General features: G+C 45.4%; 1 protein-coding gene across 9 annotated transcripts; it reads right to left on the reverse strand.

The window, feature by feature from the left end:
* ZNF672 (zinc finger protein 672) lies at positions 233 to 15,856 on the reverse strand. 9 transcript variants are annotated; one of them, XM_005661164.3, is made up of 5 exons: positions 14,649 to 15,842; positions 14,162 to 14,284; positions 10,768 to 10,823; positions 4,358 to 4,479; positions 233 to 2,805 (listed from the first exon to the last, which is right to left on the reverse strand). In XM_005661164.3, the coding sequence occupies exon 5, from the start codon at positions 2,579 to 2,581 to the stop codon at positions 1,187 to 1,189; it is 1,395 nt and encodes a 464-aa protein (XP_005661221.1). In that variant the 5' UTR covers positions 2,582 to 2,805; positions 4,358 to 4,479; positions 10,768 to 10,823; positions 14,162 to 14,284; positions 14,649 to 15,842; the 3' UTR covers positions 233 to 1,186. The 9 variants fall into 9 exon arrangements, 7 of the variants coding, with proteins under 7 accessions (XP_005661221.1, XP_005661224.1, XP_005661222.1 ...); XR_001306970.2 differs by lacking the exon at positions 233 to 2,805 and adding an exon at positions 3,519 to 3,680 and having other exon boundaries at positions 14,649 to 15,856; XM_005661167.3 differs by lacking the exon at positions 14,162 to 14,284.

Raw genomic sequence — 18,906 nt, forward strand, 5'->3', positions numbered from 1 at the left:
GGTATGTGAACTTGGGCCACATTTGTACTCTCCATTAACCAAGAAAACTAAATGTAATGGGGCCCCTGAAGAGTCTCGCCTTCCAGTGCAAACATGAGGGGGCCATACATTGCAAGATTACTGAGCTACCTTGAGAAGGGACCACAGACCTTGAAACTTTGAAAGACTCTCAGGTGATTCCTGAAGTCTGTGAATACATTAGCCTCAGGTTTGACAAAGGGAACTCTTGGCATTTGGAACCAAACAAATTCTTTATTTCACCACCTGCAAACAAAAAAAATCACTGACAATTCCAGGTAATTTTCCACCCTGCACTGTTGCCTCTGTAGAGCTCAGTTTCTCCATGGCTCCAAGTTTGATTTGTATATATCATTCTCTTACTCTAGTTGGCAGTGCCTGGCTTTGTGGACCCATGTAGTCTTGCCCAGGTCCCAGGACTAATGTCCTCCACCTGGTTGGAGAACATTGTCCTGAGAGGCACCTTGATCTGTACACCAGCAGATCTGTCCCATAGGACAGGTAGGTGCCATGCTGAGGGCTCCTGCCCACCTTTACATGATGTGAAACACTTCTTTGGTTGTTTCTGGTATGGAGATCTCTTTCAGTGATGTGAGCTCTCTCACTATCTCTCTGCAAGTTTCCCATCTCTCAGAAGCTACGGGAGAAAGCTGCAAAGAGACTAACAGTCAAGTAGAAGGAAGAGGCAAGAAGACCACAGGGCAAGAAGACTACAGAGATAAGAAGACCACAGGAATTTGACCCTGGCCAAGCCTGTGATCATTACCTGAAAAGGAAGGATACCGAAAGTACCCAGAAAGGAGAGGTAGAGGAGACTCAGGCTGAAAAAAGAGATGGGAGAAGACAGAACACTGGTGGGAAAACAGGAAACATATGAGCACAGCAGCAGGGATGCAACACACCAATACTTGGGCATTCTTTCACTGAGAGGTCTGGGAGGTTTCCCCTGCACCTATTCCCCAGAGAGGGAAAAGGAAGGATTGAGAACAGGCAAAGAGCTAACAAGTAGATGAGGGGCACAGCAAGAGGCCAGGTGAAGGGGCTATCAACAGAGATGTAGGAAGGTAACAGGCCATGCTGTCTTTCCACAGACCTCCACCTGCCAGTTGCCCCCACCAGCCCTGTGGCACTACATAAGTGCTTATCCAGCCCACTCCAGGGAGATCTCTCAGCAAGTCTCTTTAAACTTAGGCACAGAAAATCCCAGCTTTTCCTGTCTTGCTTGCTCAGCAAAGATGAGCGCAGTGCTTGCCTTGTCCTGAGTGGCAGTGGCAGCAGTAGTTGCTGCACGAGCACGGGTATGAGCCCGCTGGTGCTGCGACAGCGAGCGGCTGTGGCTAAAGCATTTGCCACACTCTGCACATTCTGCTGGCCGCTCACCCAGATGTGTCTTGCGGTGTAGGGCCAGCTTGGAGCTCACACTGAAGGCTTTGCCACATTCAGGGCACTTGTGGGGCTTGTGGCCAGCGTGATTGCGCAAGTGGACGTTGAGGTTGGACACGCATGTGAAGCGCTTGCCACACAGCTCACAACGATAAGGCTTCTCGCCTGTGTGTGTGCGCCAGTGCTTAGTGAGGTCTGAACGGTCGCTGAAGCAGCGGCCACACTCAGTACATGGGAAGGGCCTTTCGCCCGTATGGATGCGCTGGTGCACTATGAGGTCGGAGCGCTGACCAAAGCCCTTGCCACACGTGGCGCATGCATGTGGTCGCTCTCCCTGGTGGCTGCGACGATGGCGTAGCAGTGTTGAGCTTTCGCTAAAGCGGCGCCCACAGTCACCACAGGCATAGGGCTTCTCGCCTGTGTGCGTGCGCTGATGGCGCACCAGCGTGGCACTCTCCAAGAAGCCCTTACCGCACTCAGGGCATTTGAAAGGCTTCTCGCCTGAGTGCGCCTGCAGATGTCGTGTTAACGTGGAACTCTTGGCAAAGCTCTTGCCACACACACCACACTGGTGTGCGTCCAGAGTAGCTGGCTGCTGGAGTGTGGAGTCACCAGGGCTCCTGGCCACGTGGACACGCAAATGCCTCCGAAGTCCCACGCCACTGCAGAAAACCCGTGAGCACTGTGTACAGTGGTGGAGCGTGTCAGTGGGCACAGCTGGTATCCCCCAGGGATGCGCCCGTGCTTGGTGGAAACGCAGGGCGCTCTGCCGGAAGGCGCGAGGGCACAGAGGACAGCGGCAGGGCCGCTCGGGAGGGTGCCAGTGACGCCTGTGCAGTAGTAGGGCCGGGAGGTGTGGGAAGCAACGGCCACAAGTGCGGCAGCGGCAGGAGCGGCCACGCCGCCTGTGCACACTCTGGTGCAGGTCAAGGCGGCCGCTGTGGCGGAAGCTCTGGCCACATTCGCTGCAGATATAGAGGGTCTGGCCGGCATGGACACGTCGGTGTGAACGGAGGTCTGCAGCCTGTGCACAATGCTCACCACACTCTAGACAGCGCAAATGGCTATCACTGCCATGGGCGCGCTCATGCCGTAGCAGCACTGAACTGTAGCGGAAGCTCTTGCCACATTCACTGCACGTGTAAGGCCTGCCCACTCCTGCCTCTGATGCAGCAAACATGGTGAGCGCTGGGCCGGTAGCCCTCAGGGTGCAGTGTGGCACTCACACTCCAGGGTCCACGTCCTCAAGCTGACAGTTATTTTCAGTTTTCTTAAGGCCTGGAAAGGTAACAAAGGGAAAACGGGGAGGCCTGGAAAACTGGTCTGTAGATTCCAGTGTTCCTTCTCTCAGGGGCAGGTGCTACAGCCTTTTCAAGGTGGCCAGCAGAGAGGTTTGCCTGAGTCCTGTAGGGAGAAGGTCACTGTGAGTGCCAGTAACAGCTACACCTTGGGGAAATGGAGGGGCAAGCATAGGCTGTTTTCTGTAACTTCCTCAACTAGGCCATCTTCCGAATTCCATTCTCCAAGAGAAGGCAAAGCCATGGGAGTCCCACGAATATGAGGGGTTCCTTGTGCCACCAGGGAGGGCAGAGGGACTCAGAGGGGAGCTTGCCTCCAATACACTGCTTGGAAGAGGAGGAAGAGTGCCCAGTTTGTTTTATGGCCTTAGACCGAGGATCTTGACCTGGAGATACACTAAGAAATGACCAAGGAGTAATGGGGAGTGAGAAGTACCCTGGGCCTAAACCACACCAATGCCTTCTTCTGGAGGCCCGGGTTTCCTGAGTCACCAATGTGAACCCAGCTGGGCTTGGCTGGAAGGACAAGAAGGGCATTAGATGAAGTATAATGCCCTTCCAGCAGCAGCAACCTGGGCAAAAGGCTCAGAAAGGGTTGGATAAGAGAAGATATCTGAGAAACCCTAAAGTATTGCTCTTGGGCTTTGGACAGGACCTAACAGATGATCACTCCACACCAGTACACAATCCCAAAGGTCCCTAGCCTAGCCTTGAGAGAGCAACCTGAGGCCGAGGAACAGACCAGTTTTCCAGGCCTCCCCGTTTTCCCTTTGTTACCTTTCCAGGCCTTAAAAAGAAGCATGAATAACTCACAAAAAATATTATCAAAAGCTGATACTATTATTCAAGAAGTGCTTTTGCCATTTTTAGGAAAGTCTGGGGAAAAGGAAGGAACATTGTTTCTAATTCTCTGGGCATTCAACTTCTTTGCAAACACTCTGTAGACTTTACTCCTTTGCTCCAGCTCCAAGGATCTGAAAACTTGGAGTAGCAAAAAGAAAAAAAAATTATGAGGATGGAATCTTCTCTGCTATTCTCTTATCACAAATGCTATCCCTGAATTCTTCTGATAAGCTGGTCCAGGTAGCTGTCCAGGAGCAGCAGCAGCAGCTTCTGTACACAGAACCTCCTATGCCCTCTATTTAGAGCACAAATAGTGCTACTCTGACCACCTGGCTGGCCTAACTACTGACTCCTTCCCTCAAGACCCATAGAACTGTCCCCAGCTCAGTTCAGTGGGACACTGGAGATTAGGTATAGTCACATAAGCCATGTCACCCAATAGATCAGAGAGAGGAAGTGAACAAAACAGTTAGCAGTCATTTTCTTTTTCTTTTTTTTTTTGAGGGCCAAGCTGATGCATGTGGAGGCTGCCAGGCTAGGGGTCTAATTGGAGCTGTAGCTGCTGGCCACAGCTACAGCAATGCCAGATCCTTAATCCACTGAGCGAGGCCAGGGATCAAACCCACAACCTCATGGTTCCTAGTCAGATTTGTTTCTGCTGAGCCATGACAGGAACTGCACCAGTCATTTTCTTATTAGCAAATGGAAACTCATCCTAAATACCCAGAACTGTGGTTAAGACATCACATAGTTGGGGTCCTCATTTTTTGGATGCTAATAGGTTCAAACTAAAAATAGCCCTTAAAACTACAAACCTGCAGGTATGGGCTCTGGAGCTTCTGCTACCCTCTGCATTTGGCAGGAGTGACACATTAGGTGGGAATTGCACATGTACAATGTTCTCTTCCTATGCCTCTGGAGCAGGATGTGCTGTACCCTGTAGGATGGGTGAAGTAAGAGACAACATGAATTTAAACTGAGCAGAGGTGACGGAGGAAGAGAAGAAGAGAAAAATATTTCCTGGAAGAGGACTTTTCTTTTTTTTTTTTGCTTTTTAGGGCCGCACTCATGGCATATGGAGGTTCCCAGGCTAGGTCAAATCAGAGCTACAGCTGCTGGCCTACACCACAGCAATGTGGGATCCGAACCTCATTTGTAGCCTACACCACAGCTCATGGCAATGTCAGATGCCTAACCCACTGAGCGAAGCCATGGATCGAACCCACATCCTCACTGGTACTAGTAGGATTTGTTTCCACTGCACCAGGATGGGAACTCTCTGGAAGAGGTTAGTTTTTAAATAGATATTTTTAAATATAAAAAAACCCCACTCATGTCAATGGACAGATCTTCTAGACAGAAAATCAATAAGGTAACACAGATCCTAAATGGCACAAAAGAAAAGTTAGACTTAATTGATATTTTCAGGACATACATCCAAAAAAATCAGAATATACATTCTTTTCAACTGCACATGGAACATTCTCAAGGATTGAACACACACTTGGACACAAAGCTAACCTCAACAAATTTAAGAGTATAAAAATTATTTTAAGCATCTTCTCTGACCACAATGGCATAAAAGTAGAAATCAACCATAGGAAAACTGACTACATAGAGACTAAACAATATGCTATTAAAAAAACCAATGGGTCAACAAGGAAACCCAAAGAGAAATTAAAAAATACCTCAAGACAATGATAATGAAAATACAACCATTCAAAATCTATGGGGGAGGAGTTCCTATCATGGCTCAGTGGTTAACGAATCCGATCAGGAACCAGGGGTTGTGGGTTTGATCCCTGGCCTCATTCAGTGGGTTAAGGATCCAGCATTGCCATGAGCTGTGGTGTAGGTCGCAGACGTGGCTCAGATTCTGCATTGCTTTGGCTGTGGCATAGGCTGGTGGCTGCAGCTCCAATTCAACCCCTAGCCTGGGAACCTCCATATGCGGCAGGTGCAGCCCTAAAAAGACCAAAAAAAAAAAAAAAATTCTATGGGATGCTACAAGCAGTGCTTAGAGGGAAGTACATAGCAATACAGGCCTTCCTCAAAAAAGAAGAAAAATCTCAAGTCAACAGCTCAACCCACCACCTAAAAGAATTAGAAAAAGAATAAATAAAACCTAAAGTCAGCATAAGGAAGGAAATTATAAAGATCAGAGAGGAAATCAATAAAAGAGATTCAAAAAACAAAAAAATAGAAAATCAATAAAACCAAGATCTGGTTCTCTGAAAGGGTAAACAAAATTGGCAAGCCAATCTCACCAAGAAGAAGAGAGAAAGAACTCAAAACAAAATAAGAAATGAAAAGGAGAAATCTCAATGGATATTGCAGAAATACAAAATAACCATAAGAGAATCCTATGAACATTTACATGCTAACAAATCTGACAACCTGGAAGAAATGGACAAATTTCTAGAGACATACAGCCCATCAAAACTGAATCAAGAAGAAATAGATCAACTGAACAGACTGATAACTAGAAATGAAATTGAATATGTAATAAAAACACTCCCTAAAAACCAAAGTCCAGGCCCAGAGGGCCTCACAGGAGAATTCTACCAAACATACAAGCAAGAACTTATACCCATCCTATTTTTTTTTTTTAGGGCTGCACTAGCAGCATATGGAGGTTCCTAGGCTAAGAGATGAACTGGAGCTGCAGCTGCCAGCCTATGCCACAGCCATAGCAATGCCAGATCTGAGCCATTTTGTAACCTACACCACAGCTCACAGCAATGCTGGGTCCTTAACCCACTGAGCGATGCCAGAGATCAAACCTGCATCCTCATGGATACTAGTCAAATTCGTTTCCACTGAACCATAACAGGAATCCAATACCCATCCTTCTTAAACTTTTCCAAAAGGTTGAAGAATAAGGAATAATCCCAAAGACATCTATGAAGACACCATCACCTTACTACCAAAACCAAAGATACTACCAAAGAATAAAATTATAGGCCAACATCTTTGATGACTATAGACATTAAAATTCTCAACAAAATTTTAGCCAACCAAATCCAACAATGTATAAAAAAGATAATGGGAGTTCCCCTCATGGCTCAGCAGAAATGAATCCAACTAGTATCCATGAGGATGTGGGTTTGATCCCTCGCCTCACTCAGTGGGTGGGGGATCTGGCATTGCTGTGAGCTCTGGTATATGTCACAGCTGAGGCTCAGATCTGGTGTTGCTGTGGCAGGTGCGAAGGCTGGCAGCAGCTATAGCTCTGATTCGACCCCTAGCCTGGCAACTTCCATATGCCACAGGTGCAGCTCTAAAAAGCAAAAAAAAAAAAAAAAGGAAAAAGAAAAAAAGATCATATACCACAACCAAGTGGGATTCATCCCAGGTTCACAAAGATGGTTCAACATATGCAAATAAATCAACTTCACACACCACAATAACAAAAGAAAAGTCAAAAACCACATGATTATCTCAATAGATGCAGGAGCAGCATTTGACAAAATCCAACAACCATTCATGATTAAAAACTCTTACCAAAGTTCCCATTGTGGCTCAGCAGGTTCCAAACTTGACTAGTATCCATGAGGATGTGGGTATGATCCCCAACCTTACTCAGTGGGTTAGGGATCTGGTGTTGCCCTGAACTGTGGTGTAGGTCTCTGGCATGGCTCAGATTCCACATTGCTGTGGTTGTGGTGTAGGCTGGCAGCTGCAGCTCTGATTCAGCCCCTCACCTCGCCTGGGAACTTTCAAGTGCCATGGGTGTGGCCTTAAAAAGCAAAAAAACAAAACAAAACAAAACAAAACAAAACAAAAAAACAGAACTCTTACCAAACTGTGTATAGAGGGAAAACACCTTAACATAGTAAAAGCCATTTATGACAAAACCCATAGCCAATATAATACTCAATGGAGAAAAGCTGAATGCCTTCCTACTAAAATCTGGAACAAGACAAGGATAATCACTCTCACCATTTTTATTCAAAATTCTCTTGAAAGTCCTAGCCACAGCAATCAGACAAACAAGAGAAATAAAAGTTATCCATATTGGAAGAGAAGAGGTAAAACCGTCACTCTATGCAGACAACATGATACTATACTTAGAAAACCCTAAGGATTCCACACAGAAACTGAATTCAGCCAAGTAGCAGGATACAAGATTAACAATGAGAAATAAGTTACTAACAATGAAAAATTAGAAAAGGAATATAAAAATACAATACCTTTTAAAATTGTACCCAAAAAATTAAATACCTAGGAATAAAGGTGACCAAGGAGGTGAAAGACTTATATGCTGAGAACTATAAAAACTTCATCAAGGAAATTATAGAGAATTTGAAGAAATGTAAAAATATTCCATGCTCGTGGATTTGAAGAATTAATATCATTAAAATGGCTATACTACCCAAAGCAATCTACACATTTAATACAATCCTTATCAAATTACCCACAACATTTTTCACAGAACTAAAACAATCCAAAAATTTATATGGAGCCATAAATGATCCAGAATTGCCAAAACCATCCTGAGGAACAAAAAACAAGCAGGAAGCATAATTCTCTCAGACTTCAGACAACACTACAAAGCTACAGTAATCACGACAGTGTGATACTGATACCAAAACAGACATATGGACCAATGGAACAGAACAGAGAACCCTGAAATAAACCCAGACACCTATAGTTATTAATCTTTGACAAAGGAGGCAATAGCATAAAATGGGAAAAAGACAGTCTCTTCAGCAAGAATTGCTGGGAAACCTGGATAGCTGCATGCAAATCAATGAAGCCAGAACACACCCTCACACCATGCACAAAAAATGAACTCAAAATGGTTGAAAGACTTAAATGTAAGACAAGACACCATCAAACTCCTGGAAGAGAACATAGGCAAAACATTCTCTGACATCAACCTTCCAAAAGTTTTCTGAGGTCAGTCTCCCAAAGCAACAGAAATAAGAGCAAAAATAAACCAATAGGACCTAATCAAACTGACAAGCTTCTGCACAGCAAAGGAAACCAAAAAGAAAACAAAAAGACAGCTTACAGAATGGGAGAAAATAGTTTCAAATGATGCAACCAACAAGGGCCTAATCTCTAGAATATACAAGCAACTTACACAACTCAAAAGCAAACAAGCCAACAACCCAATTGAAAAATGGGTAAAAGACCTGAATAGACATTTCTCCAAAGATATACAGATGGCCAACAAGCACATGAAAAAATGCTAAACATCACTGATTATTAGAGAAATGCAAATCAAAACTATAATGAGGTACCACCTCACATCAGTCAGAATGGCCATCATTAGTAAGTTTACAAATAAATGCTAGAGAGGGTGTGGAGAAAAGGGAACCCTTCTACACTGTTGGCGGGAATAGTTGATACAACCACTGTGGAAAACAGTATGGAGATGCCTTAGTAAACTAAATATAGAACTACTATAGGACGCAGCAATCCCACTTCTGGGCATATATCCAGACAAAACTTTCATTGAAAAAGATATGCAGGGGAGTTCCCATCGTGGCGCAGTGGTTAACGAATCTGACTAGGAACCATGAGGTTGCGGGTTCGGTCCCTGCCCTTGCTCAGTGGGTTAACGATCCGGCGTTGCCGTGAGCTGTGGTGTAGGTTGCAGATGCGGCTCGGATCCTGCATTGCTATGGCTCTGGCGTAGGCCGGTGGCTATAGCTCCGATTGGACCCCTAGCCTGGGAACCTCCATATGCCGCGGGAGCGGCCCAAGAAATAGCAAAAAGACAAAAAAAAAAAAAAAAAAAAGAAAAAGATATGCAAAACCCTATGTTCAATGAAGCACTATTCACAATAGCCAAGACATGGAAACAACCCAAATCAACAGATGATTGGACTAGGAAGACATGTTATACATACACAATGGAATACTACTCAGCCATAAAAAAGAACAAAATAATGCCATTTGCAGCAACATGAATGGAACTAGAGACTCTCGTCCTGAGTGAAGTAAATCAGAAAAAGACAAATACCATATGATAACACTTATATCTGGAATGTAATATACAGCACAAATGAACCTTTCGATGGTAAAGAACAGAGAGAACAGAGCTGTGGTTGCCATGTGGGAGGGGAGGGAGTGAGATGCACTGGGAGTTTGGGGTTAATAGATGCACACTATTGCATTTGGAATAGGTAAGCAATGAGATCCTGCTGTATAGCACAGGGAACTATATCCAATCACTTGTTATGGAAAACGATGGAGGATAATATGAGAAAAAGAATGTATATTCATGTATAACTGGGTCACTTTGCTGTGCAAGAGAAATTGACAGAACATTTTAAATCAACGATAATTTTTTTAAAAAGTAACAAGAATAGTATTACAAATCACTTACCTTCAGCATCTATCTATATTTTGCTATTCTGTTTCATCTATAATGCTTCCACACCCCATACACTTTCCTTTCTTTTTGGTCTACAGTATTTTAATCCCAGACATCTTACTCAAAGAGGATGAGTTTTGTTTTTGTTTTTATTTTAAGCCCACACCTGTAGCATACGGAAGTTCCCAGACTGGGGGTGATTCGGAGCCACAGCCTCGCCTCCGGCCTACTCCACAGCCACAGCAACGCCGGATCCAAGCCACATCTGTGACCTACCTGGCAGCTTGCGGCAATGCACATATCCTTTAACCCACCAAGCAAGGCCAGGGATCAAACCCGCACTGTCATAGATACTAGTCGGATTCTTTACCTGCTGAGCTACAATGAGAACTCCAAACCGGGTGAGTTTTAAACAAAATCTGCAAGCAGGGCAAGGGCCGCTGTGAAGACCTGAGAGCAAACTTTTAGAGGAAGATCTGGTTCTTCCAAAGGGAGCTTTCAGCCCCCAAGCTTGCTGATTCTAGCTAGTTAAATTCAAAGAAATGTCTACCCTCGTGTAAATAAAACTTGCTCTCCAGAGTCAGTGATTGATTCCAAATGCCAAAGAGAGCAATCCTTATGCCTTGGTGAGTATCCCTCCTCACCTGAGGGTCTCTGGAGATTATGGCATCTCTCAGGCCAAGTTTCTGGGAATGCACCCTCTGCCAAGCTACTGCCTTCAAGGGCATATGCCCAAGGAAGGTAACACAAATGCACAAACATAAACATGCACATATAAATGATTTATAAAAAAAATACCACTTCCCCCATTACAGAGGTGGAGTAAGAGACCCAGGTCTAGGGTGCAGGTTTGGTGCTTGAGTGCCAGAGTGTATCATTCAAGTCTCTCTTCTGTACCTCGCCTCATGTTGGAGCTTGCCCTGAAAGGAAAGAGTCTATGCCTAGGATGAAATCTGAAAGAAAAATAAAATATTAGTGTGCCAAAATAACTATTTCTAGACTGTCCTAACCACCATTTTCCTGATTTTGAGTTTTGAAGTTGCTATACCATCAGATTTGATTTTGGAGAGAAAAAAAAAGTAGGCTTCAATAGAGGGAAGGAGGTAATTATGTGTGACTGGTGAAAAGTTCTAAATGCTCAATACTTTTTTTGGATAATTTTCAAGTATTTAATATGAACATTTATAAATACTATATATAACTAATAAAAAACAGGTACTAAGAAGATAAGCTAATGGCAAAAATTTACAATAAAGATAAATTTCTGAGCTTCATCTATTTTTATTCAATAGACACTGCAGACATTTCATGCCATATCTAACCATTCACAAGAATTTTGGACTTATTCAGGATTTAGCACATTTACTAACAATCTGCTGTGAGAGCAGTGCAGTTCTTTTTTTCTGAGTTGTATTGTTCAGTCAGTATAAAAACTTTTTTCCCTGGTTATCTTTTCTGCCAGGCCAGCATTTCTGGTGCATGATGAAGAGGCAAGGGATCATCTTGCAGTTTCTTCATATTGAAGCCAGAGTTGGACAAAACTGCTTTGGGCTACAGAAGCAGGGATGAGGGCTGTCCAGGCTGTGCTGTCCACTAGAGTAGCCACAAGCCACATCTGGCAACTGAAACTTAAAATGTGATTGGACCAACTGTAAGGGCAAAATACACTGCTAATTTCAAAGAGTATGAAAAAAATGTAAAATATCAATAATGTTTAATATTGATTATGTTAAACATAATATTTTGGATATATTGAGTTAAGTGAAATCTATTTTTTAAATTTCACCAGTTTTCAAGAAAAGTGAGGATTTCAAATGTGGCTCACATTTTATTTCTATTGGGTAGTGTTTGCCAAATAGCCTTTCCAAATCTTGCAGCAATATACAAAGGGAGAGGAGTTCCTGTTGTGGCTTAGCAGGTTCAGAACCCTACCGTCCATGAGGATGTGGGTTTGCTCTCTGGCCTCATTCAGTGGATTAAGGATCCCCATTGCCATGAGCTGTGGTGTAGTTCACAGACACGGCTCAGATCCCACATAGCTGTGGCTGTGGTGTTGGCTGACAGCTGCACAGCTCCAATTTGACCTCTAGCCTGGGAACTTGCATATGCTGCAGGTGCAGCCCTAAAAAGTAAAACGAAACAAAAATAAAGGGAGCCTGGCCCACCTCAAAGTACCTGGACAGTTTTCCCTGGGAAGAGGTCACGGACTGCGCTGACCCTTAGAACCTCAGTAACCAGAGAATAGAACAACTCTTATCTCCCAAAATATGGGTCTCTGGCCACCCCCTCCAGAGGGTCCACTTGCTCTTCAGGAAAGTCAATGTCTGTACTGCCATATAGGAAACCCTGATGGGACTTGGGGTTGTGACTCGTGAAGTGCCTATCACTGCTACTCTCCCAGTTGTTAATACCATCGGTATGCCATGGCTCTCATATGTTCCTGTGTATACACCCCTTGTATCACCCAGTACTCTTTTGAGTAATAGTGGTTCTCCTGCAGTGTGAACTTGTCCAGAGCCACAAGGGCGGCAGGTAGGTCCAGGGATAGGAGGGGGATGGCAGGCCAGGTGGCCATCTCTAGCTCTTCTGGACAGTCCTGAACCCTTCCCTGCCCTAGCCAGCTGGCAGCAGTGCACCAGGAAGGCCCAGGCAGCCCCAGGGACCACCAGGGGACCAGGGGCTCGCTCTATGGGCTCCTCCGTGAGTCTCGTGGCCCTGGTAGGGGAAAGGAAACAGCTGCCAGTGTTAGGAGTGGTTGGGGGAGTGGCAGCTGCATTTAGGAGAGGATATTCTTCTGCTGGCCTCTCTATATATCCTTAACTCATAACCCTGCCCCTGCCCTAAAGTCTATTGCCCCAGCCTTAAAGACATTGCAGTCTCCAGGACTCTGAGACACCCCTAGACACTGCTGAAATTTATATCCAGATAGAAGCAAATGATCCAATTCTCACTCTGCTGGGGGTTGGAATCAGGTAGATGGAATCTCTGGGCCTTTCCACTTGTAGTCAGTTCTTTCTGTTTGAAAGCCCTTCCACCAACTCATTCAGGGCTCTACTCCAATAACCCCAGCTCAGAGAAGCCTTACTCAGCACACTCACCACCCACCCAACCAGACCCGTACTTGGCTTTATTTTGAATAATTAGTGAAAATAACAGGAAACAGTGATTCCTGGTCCACTCTGAAAAGGTTTCAGCCTATTTTCTAGGTGAGGATGGGGCATGAAATCCAGAGCACCAGAATGGCCACTCGTCACTTCCATCTTCTCCATAACAGAAACACGGTTTCAGTTTAAAGGAAGTGGTCCTTCCCAACTTCAGATCAAGTCAGACACGTTTAAAGAGTTGGTGGAAAAAGGAATGACAGTGAGCTCCCTCCCACTCCAAGTGCCCAAGCCTGATCATGATCCAAATAGACTCTTTTGCAAGTTTGTTTTTTTTTTTTTTCTCCACAAAGATTTTCCTGTGAAATCTAGGAAGTGTGGAAAAGATATCTGTGTTGAGGAAGAGAGAACATACATAGTAGGATAGTTTATTATTTATGTCCTTTTGACATATGGGCAGGACTACAGTCTAGAGGGACAGAGCAGCACAGAACAAGGATGAAAGAAGGAACTATATGGTGTTTTGCACCCTCCCTGGGCCTAGCAAGAAGCTTGCCTCACATAAGGCATCCAATGCTTTTTTAAAATGATGTTATTAATCTAGAATAAAATTCTTTCAAACATTAGTTTCCTGGAGGAGAGGGCCTCTTCCTAGTCAACTGATCCTCCACAGCCCTATCTACTGCATATACTGTGCCTTGGTTTACTAAGTCGGAATTGCAGTCTATGCAGGGCAACCAGAGAGGCAAGTGTCCAAATTCTGGATCCTCCATTACCAGTTGTGTGATCTAGGACAAGGGACTTCAGGTGTCTAATATTCTTGCCTGAGAAAACTCAGTAAAGGAAGATATTTAATGTTTCACATGAAAGGTGGGAAAATATTAAGTCTGAGAATTGCAGTTGCCGAGTTTTCAGGATTTACTCTCCCCAGGACAGTTCCTAAATAAGGGGTCTGACTCCTTCTCCTACCTCCTAACCATCCTAAAGGTTATGCAAGAACTTTTAAGTCCCCCCACCCCCATCCCGACTCCCCAACGAACCCTATTTCACAGGATTAGAGCAGTGTGGGCCTTTTGTAGACCCTGGCTTCGAGAATAGGTAGTGACTTTTGCGTTACTCGCTTTAAGACCTGATGCCTATTATTTAATGGGAACTGAGCACAACTATTCGAGAAATGAGGAACGCTGCACCTGAGCAGGTCGCCTTCCCTGGTCCCCTCGAAGTGCAGCCAATCCCAGGTGCCTCAGTTTTCCTCAGGAGTTGCTGGTCAGATTCTCCTTGGGCGAAATTTCGCCCTTAAAGAGCCAGCCCACCTGAAAGACAAGACAGGGCACCAAAAACATAGTGGAGTATCGACGGATCCTGGTGGCAGTCGCTCCGTTTTAATACGGCTCAGCTTGGTGATGTCTGCATCGTCGGCCGCCAGCCAGGAAGGTCCCAGAGGGAGAACTAGCGAGGACAGAAAAAGGGCAAGGCCTGGAAGAAGCAGGCCACGCAGCAGCAGCGTGCGAGCGCCGGCCAATCGCGCGCTGCGCTGAGGCCGACGTCATTGGTTGCGGGAGCGGCGTCCTCCACCTCCGCAGAAGAGAGCCGCCCAGAGCGGAGGGTAGAAGCTGGGCGACAGTTGGGGACCTCTGCCCGTGCCAACCCTCCTTCCCGGGCCCTCGGTCCCCTCACCGGTCGCCGACTAGCTCCTCGGACACCGCGAGGGTCCCACTCAGCTGGCTCGCCGAACCCCGCCTCCCGGACTGGAGGACTGGGACGAGGAACGAAGGGAAGGACCTGACCGAGCGCTGGGCCGCCAACTGGGGGGAGCTGCGAGGCGTCTCGTGATAGGGGGTCACGCTCTAGTCCCGTTCTCCCGGGTTGGCCAGTGGTCGGCCTCATGCTGGCTGCGTCACGGGTTGCTGGGAAAACTAGGAAACGAAAGAAAACGCCTCTAACGGTTCAGAGTTGCAGGCCCAGGCAGGAATCCCACTAAGGGGGCGGAGCTAATGGGCTCTCAGGGAGACTCTGGTCCTGCCTCCCTCCTTTGTCAAGGCCCCGCCTTCTTCTCAGGATTAACCAATCCCTGCCTCCTCCTTTGTCCACTCCCCGCCCTGAGGAAAAAGCATTGAACCTTGCACACCGCCTGGGTGCCCAGTGGAGGAGTCAGTACCCTGGTTTGATGTTCTTGTGGCTTACGTGAGCCCACTGGCCACCAAAGGGTGTCCCTGCAGGTGCTGCAGTCGGGGTAGTGGTCCCCGGAGCGGAGTAGTTTTCGGGGCCACCCATTTGACTAGTCCTTGCAAGTAAATTATGATTTCTTACGGTGAGGTCAGACTTAGCTTAATCCTCGCCACAGCCTTGCCACTGGAGGCACCCACAAGTTAATGACCATCCAGGGTCTCACTGCCCGGGTTGTGGGGACTCCTGGCCAGCTGTTGCTCCAAGAGCTTGCTGGCTGAGCTGTCTGCAATGTTTTGTTCCACTGAGATGTGCTATTAGTGTTGTTTTCTGGAAACACAAGGGAAGGAGACCATTCCCTCTTCAGGGCTGCCAAATGATGGTTCTCAGGACCCTTCTTTACCAGTTCTAAGCTTCCTTTTGAAGTCACTTGTTACCACATATCCTGTCACCCATCCAGAGCTTCTGCCCCTCTGCTCTGCCCCTAAATCATTGTACTTCCATCCCGCAAGCCTTTCTGCCGGCTTTTCCTAACAAACCTATGCAACCAGCTCCCATATTATGAAATGGAATATACCAGAACCCAAGAAAACCTTTTGGACCACTTCTTGTCTCTACTATACAAAGAGTAACCATAACCCCAATACCATAAATAGTATTGGCTAATTTATAGTTTTGACTTTATATACATGGACGCATACTCTGCAATTTTTTGAGTCTGATTCATTTGCTTAAATTTTTATTAATTCATTTTGAGTATGATTATAGCTAGTTCATTTTTGTTGCTGTATAGTATTCTATTGTGTGAATGTACCATAATTTATTCACCCATTTTACTGAATAAATACAGCTGATGGACATTTGGGTTGTTTCTAGTTTTGGGCTTGTATTGGTTTCCTAGAGCTGCACAGTAAAGTGCCATAGACTTTGTGGCTTAAATCACATAAATTTATTTTCTCTCATTTCTGGAGGCTAGAAGTCTGAGGTTGAGTGTCAGCAGGGTTGGTTCTTTTGGAAGGCTATGAGGAAGAATCTATTCCTTGCTCTCCGCTTAACTTCTGTTGTTTTTGGAACACTCTTCTACTCTGCTTTTAATTCTGCCCATTCTTAAAAGTTTAGTCAAATGCCATTTCCATAAACCTATGCTGGAATGCCCTTCTTCCCCATGGTTTAAGGGAAAGGCTTTGCTCTACTCATAAACAGTGCCCTGAATCATGAGCACAGTGCCCGCTCATCACAGATGCTGACCCACATGTAGAGCAGCATGATATAAGGAGTACATGTCTGGCAGCAGCAGGCAAGGAAGTGGAAAACAGAGACCTAGGATGCAGACTTAGGGTGATGAGGGCCTGAACCAGGAAGAGATGCAGGTAGGAGATACAGAAGTGGAAAACATGCTTGAAGTAAAGTACCATACACTTTAAGGTAGTATTGTATAGAGGATGACTAGTTGAGGATAATTCCAAAACCTTTTAAGCCAGAGAAATAGACTAATAAAGATATTTCTGGACTCACTGTGCAGTATTGAGGGACACTAGCCAATTTCAAAGGAGCGACTAGGATGGTGACAAATACGTTACTTAACTAAATGGGCTGAGAACATATAATCTGGAAAAGAGAAACCTGTATACCATGCCTGACTACAAAGACTGTTCATCCAATGAGTCTGTATTTATTTATTTATTTATTTATTTTTTTTGTCTTTTTGTTGTTGTTGTTGTTGCTATTTCTTGGGCCCCTCCCGTGGCATATGGAGGTTCCCAGGTTAGGGGTTGAATCGGAGCTGTAGCCACCGGCCTACGCCAGAGCCACAGCAACGCTGGATCCGAGCCGCGTCTGCAACCTACACCACAGCTCACAGCAACGCCGGATCGTTAACCCACTGAGCAAGGCCAGGGACCGAACCCGCAACCTCATGGTTCCTAGTTGGATTCGTTAACCACTGCGCCACGACGGGAACTCCTGAGTCTGTATTTATTGAGAATTTGTTCTCTCAGGCCACAAGGAGCATAAGACATTGTCTCTATATTTGCTGTCCTTTACCATATAATTTAGAATTATGTACATATCTCCTCTACTAAGTTGTAAGCTATGGGCAGAGTCTTACTGAGTGCACATTTCTGAATCCCTGCTTATGGACAAGGAAGTGAGCTAAGAATTGGAGAAAAACAGAGACAGTCTTTTGAGAACATGCTATGGGAGGACAGGCCTCTAGACTCTGCTATCCTACCATGTGCCATGTATAAAGTGGTATAAATGTAGAGTGGGAAGAACAAGTTATTTCTGCTATAGGTCATCTGCAAACTTCAAAGATTCAACATGCAACCAAGACTTTGTATTAGGGTCTGTGGGTGATAGTGACAGTGATTCCCATGCCCTGGGGGCTTTCCGCCAATGTAGGTTCTGGGATTGGACTGGGGCAAAGGGATTGGATGAAAAGGACATAGCTCTATGTCCATAGCTCTAGGCTAAGGACATAGTGTGTATAGATGAAGGTCAGAATCCTGAGTGGGGCAGGGCAGGAATTCTTGGAAGTAGATGAGGTGGAAAGGAAACTCAAAGAAATTTGACTAGTTCGAGGAATCTCCTTTCTATAAGCATTTATCAAGGGCCCAATGAGCCTGCATTGGCTGGGTTATGGGTATTTAAGGATGAATAAAACATCACGTGCCCATCATGTGCCCTTATAGTATGGTTAGAGGGATCTATGCCACATTCAAGAATTTGGGTTTTCCACAGTGGGCTGGGGAGAAGCCACGGTGCATCAGGATTTGTAAAGACTAGGAAGTTAGTGGTGAAAAGGTGAAGCTGTGGAGTTCCCTGGTAGCCTAGCAGTTAAGGATTTGGTGTTGTCACTGCTGTGGCTCAGGTTCAATCTCTGGCCTGGAAACTTCCAAACTTCCACATGCCACAGGTGCAACCAAAAAAAAAAAAAAAAGTGAAGTTGTGAGAGTGGATGTCATTGAACGGCTATAGGTGGATGAGAAGGAGGCTATAGACCACAGTCTCCAAAACAAAACAGATGCAGGAGGGACCAACCAGGAGGAGGAGGATCAAGAATTGGTGGTCAGCGCCTAATGCTGAAGTCAAATAATATTATGGCAGGTCAGTCCATTGGGTTTGACTGGAGAGCACTGTCAGTGGCTTATAAAGAGATACAGGGACAGAAAGGAGGGGTGTACAAGTAAAAATATTTATTAGTTATGCGCATGTGGAATAATCACATAGCACATGCTTCGCATTGCAGTTTAGAGGCAACTGAAAGAACTAAGGGTACAGACCACTATTTCAAATTCCTTATTTGAAATGTGAACCCAATCAGTACTCAAAATATCTAAAATCAGGAGTTCCCGTCGTGGCGCAGTGGTTAACGAATCCGACTAGGAACCATGAGGTTGCGGGTTCAATCCCTGGCCTTGCTCAGTGGGTTAACGATCCGGCGTTGCCGTGAGCTGTAGTGTAGGGTGCAGACGCGGCTCGGATCCAGCGTTGCTGTGGCTCTGGCGTAGGCCGGTGGCTGCAGCTCCGATTGGACCCCTAGCCTGGGAACCTCCATATGCCGTGAGAGCGGCCCAAAGAAACAGCAAAAAAACAAAACAAAACAAAACAAAACAAAAAAATCTAAAATCAGATTTGGAAGTCTTGCTATGTTACTAGTGTTATAAAGATGGGGCGTACTGTTTTCATTCTTCAAGAATTCCAATTTCAGACCCATTGGCCTCAAGAAAAAGGTAGCTTCTCTGTCATTTTCCAAATAATTTCACAAATG

Source organism: Sus scrofa, chromosome 2 (genome assembly GCF_000003025.6).
Source record: "Sus scrofa isolate TJ Tabasco breed Duroc chromosome 2, Sscrofa11.1, whole genome shotgun sequence".
NCBI lineage: Eukaryota > Metazoa > Chordata > Mammalia > Artiodactyla > Suidae > Sus > Sus scrofa.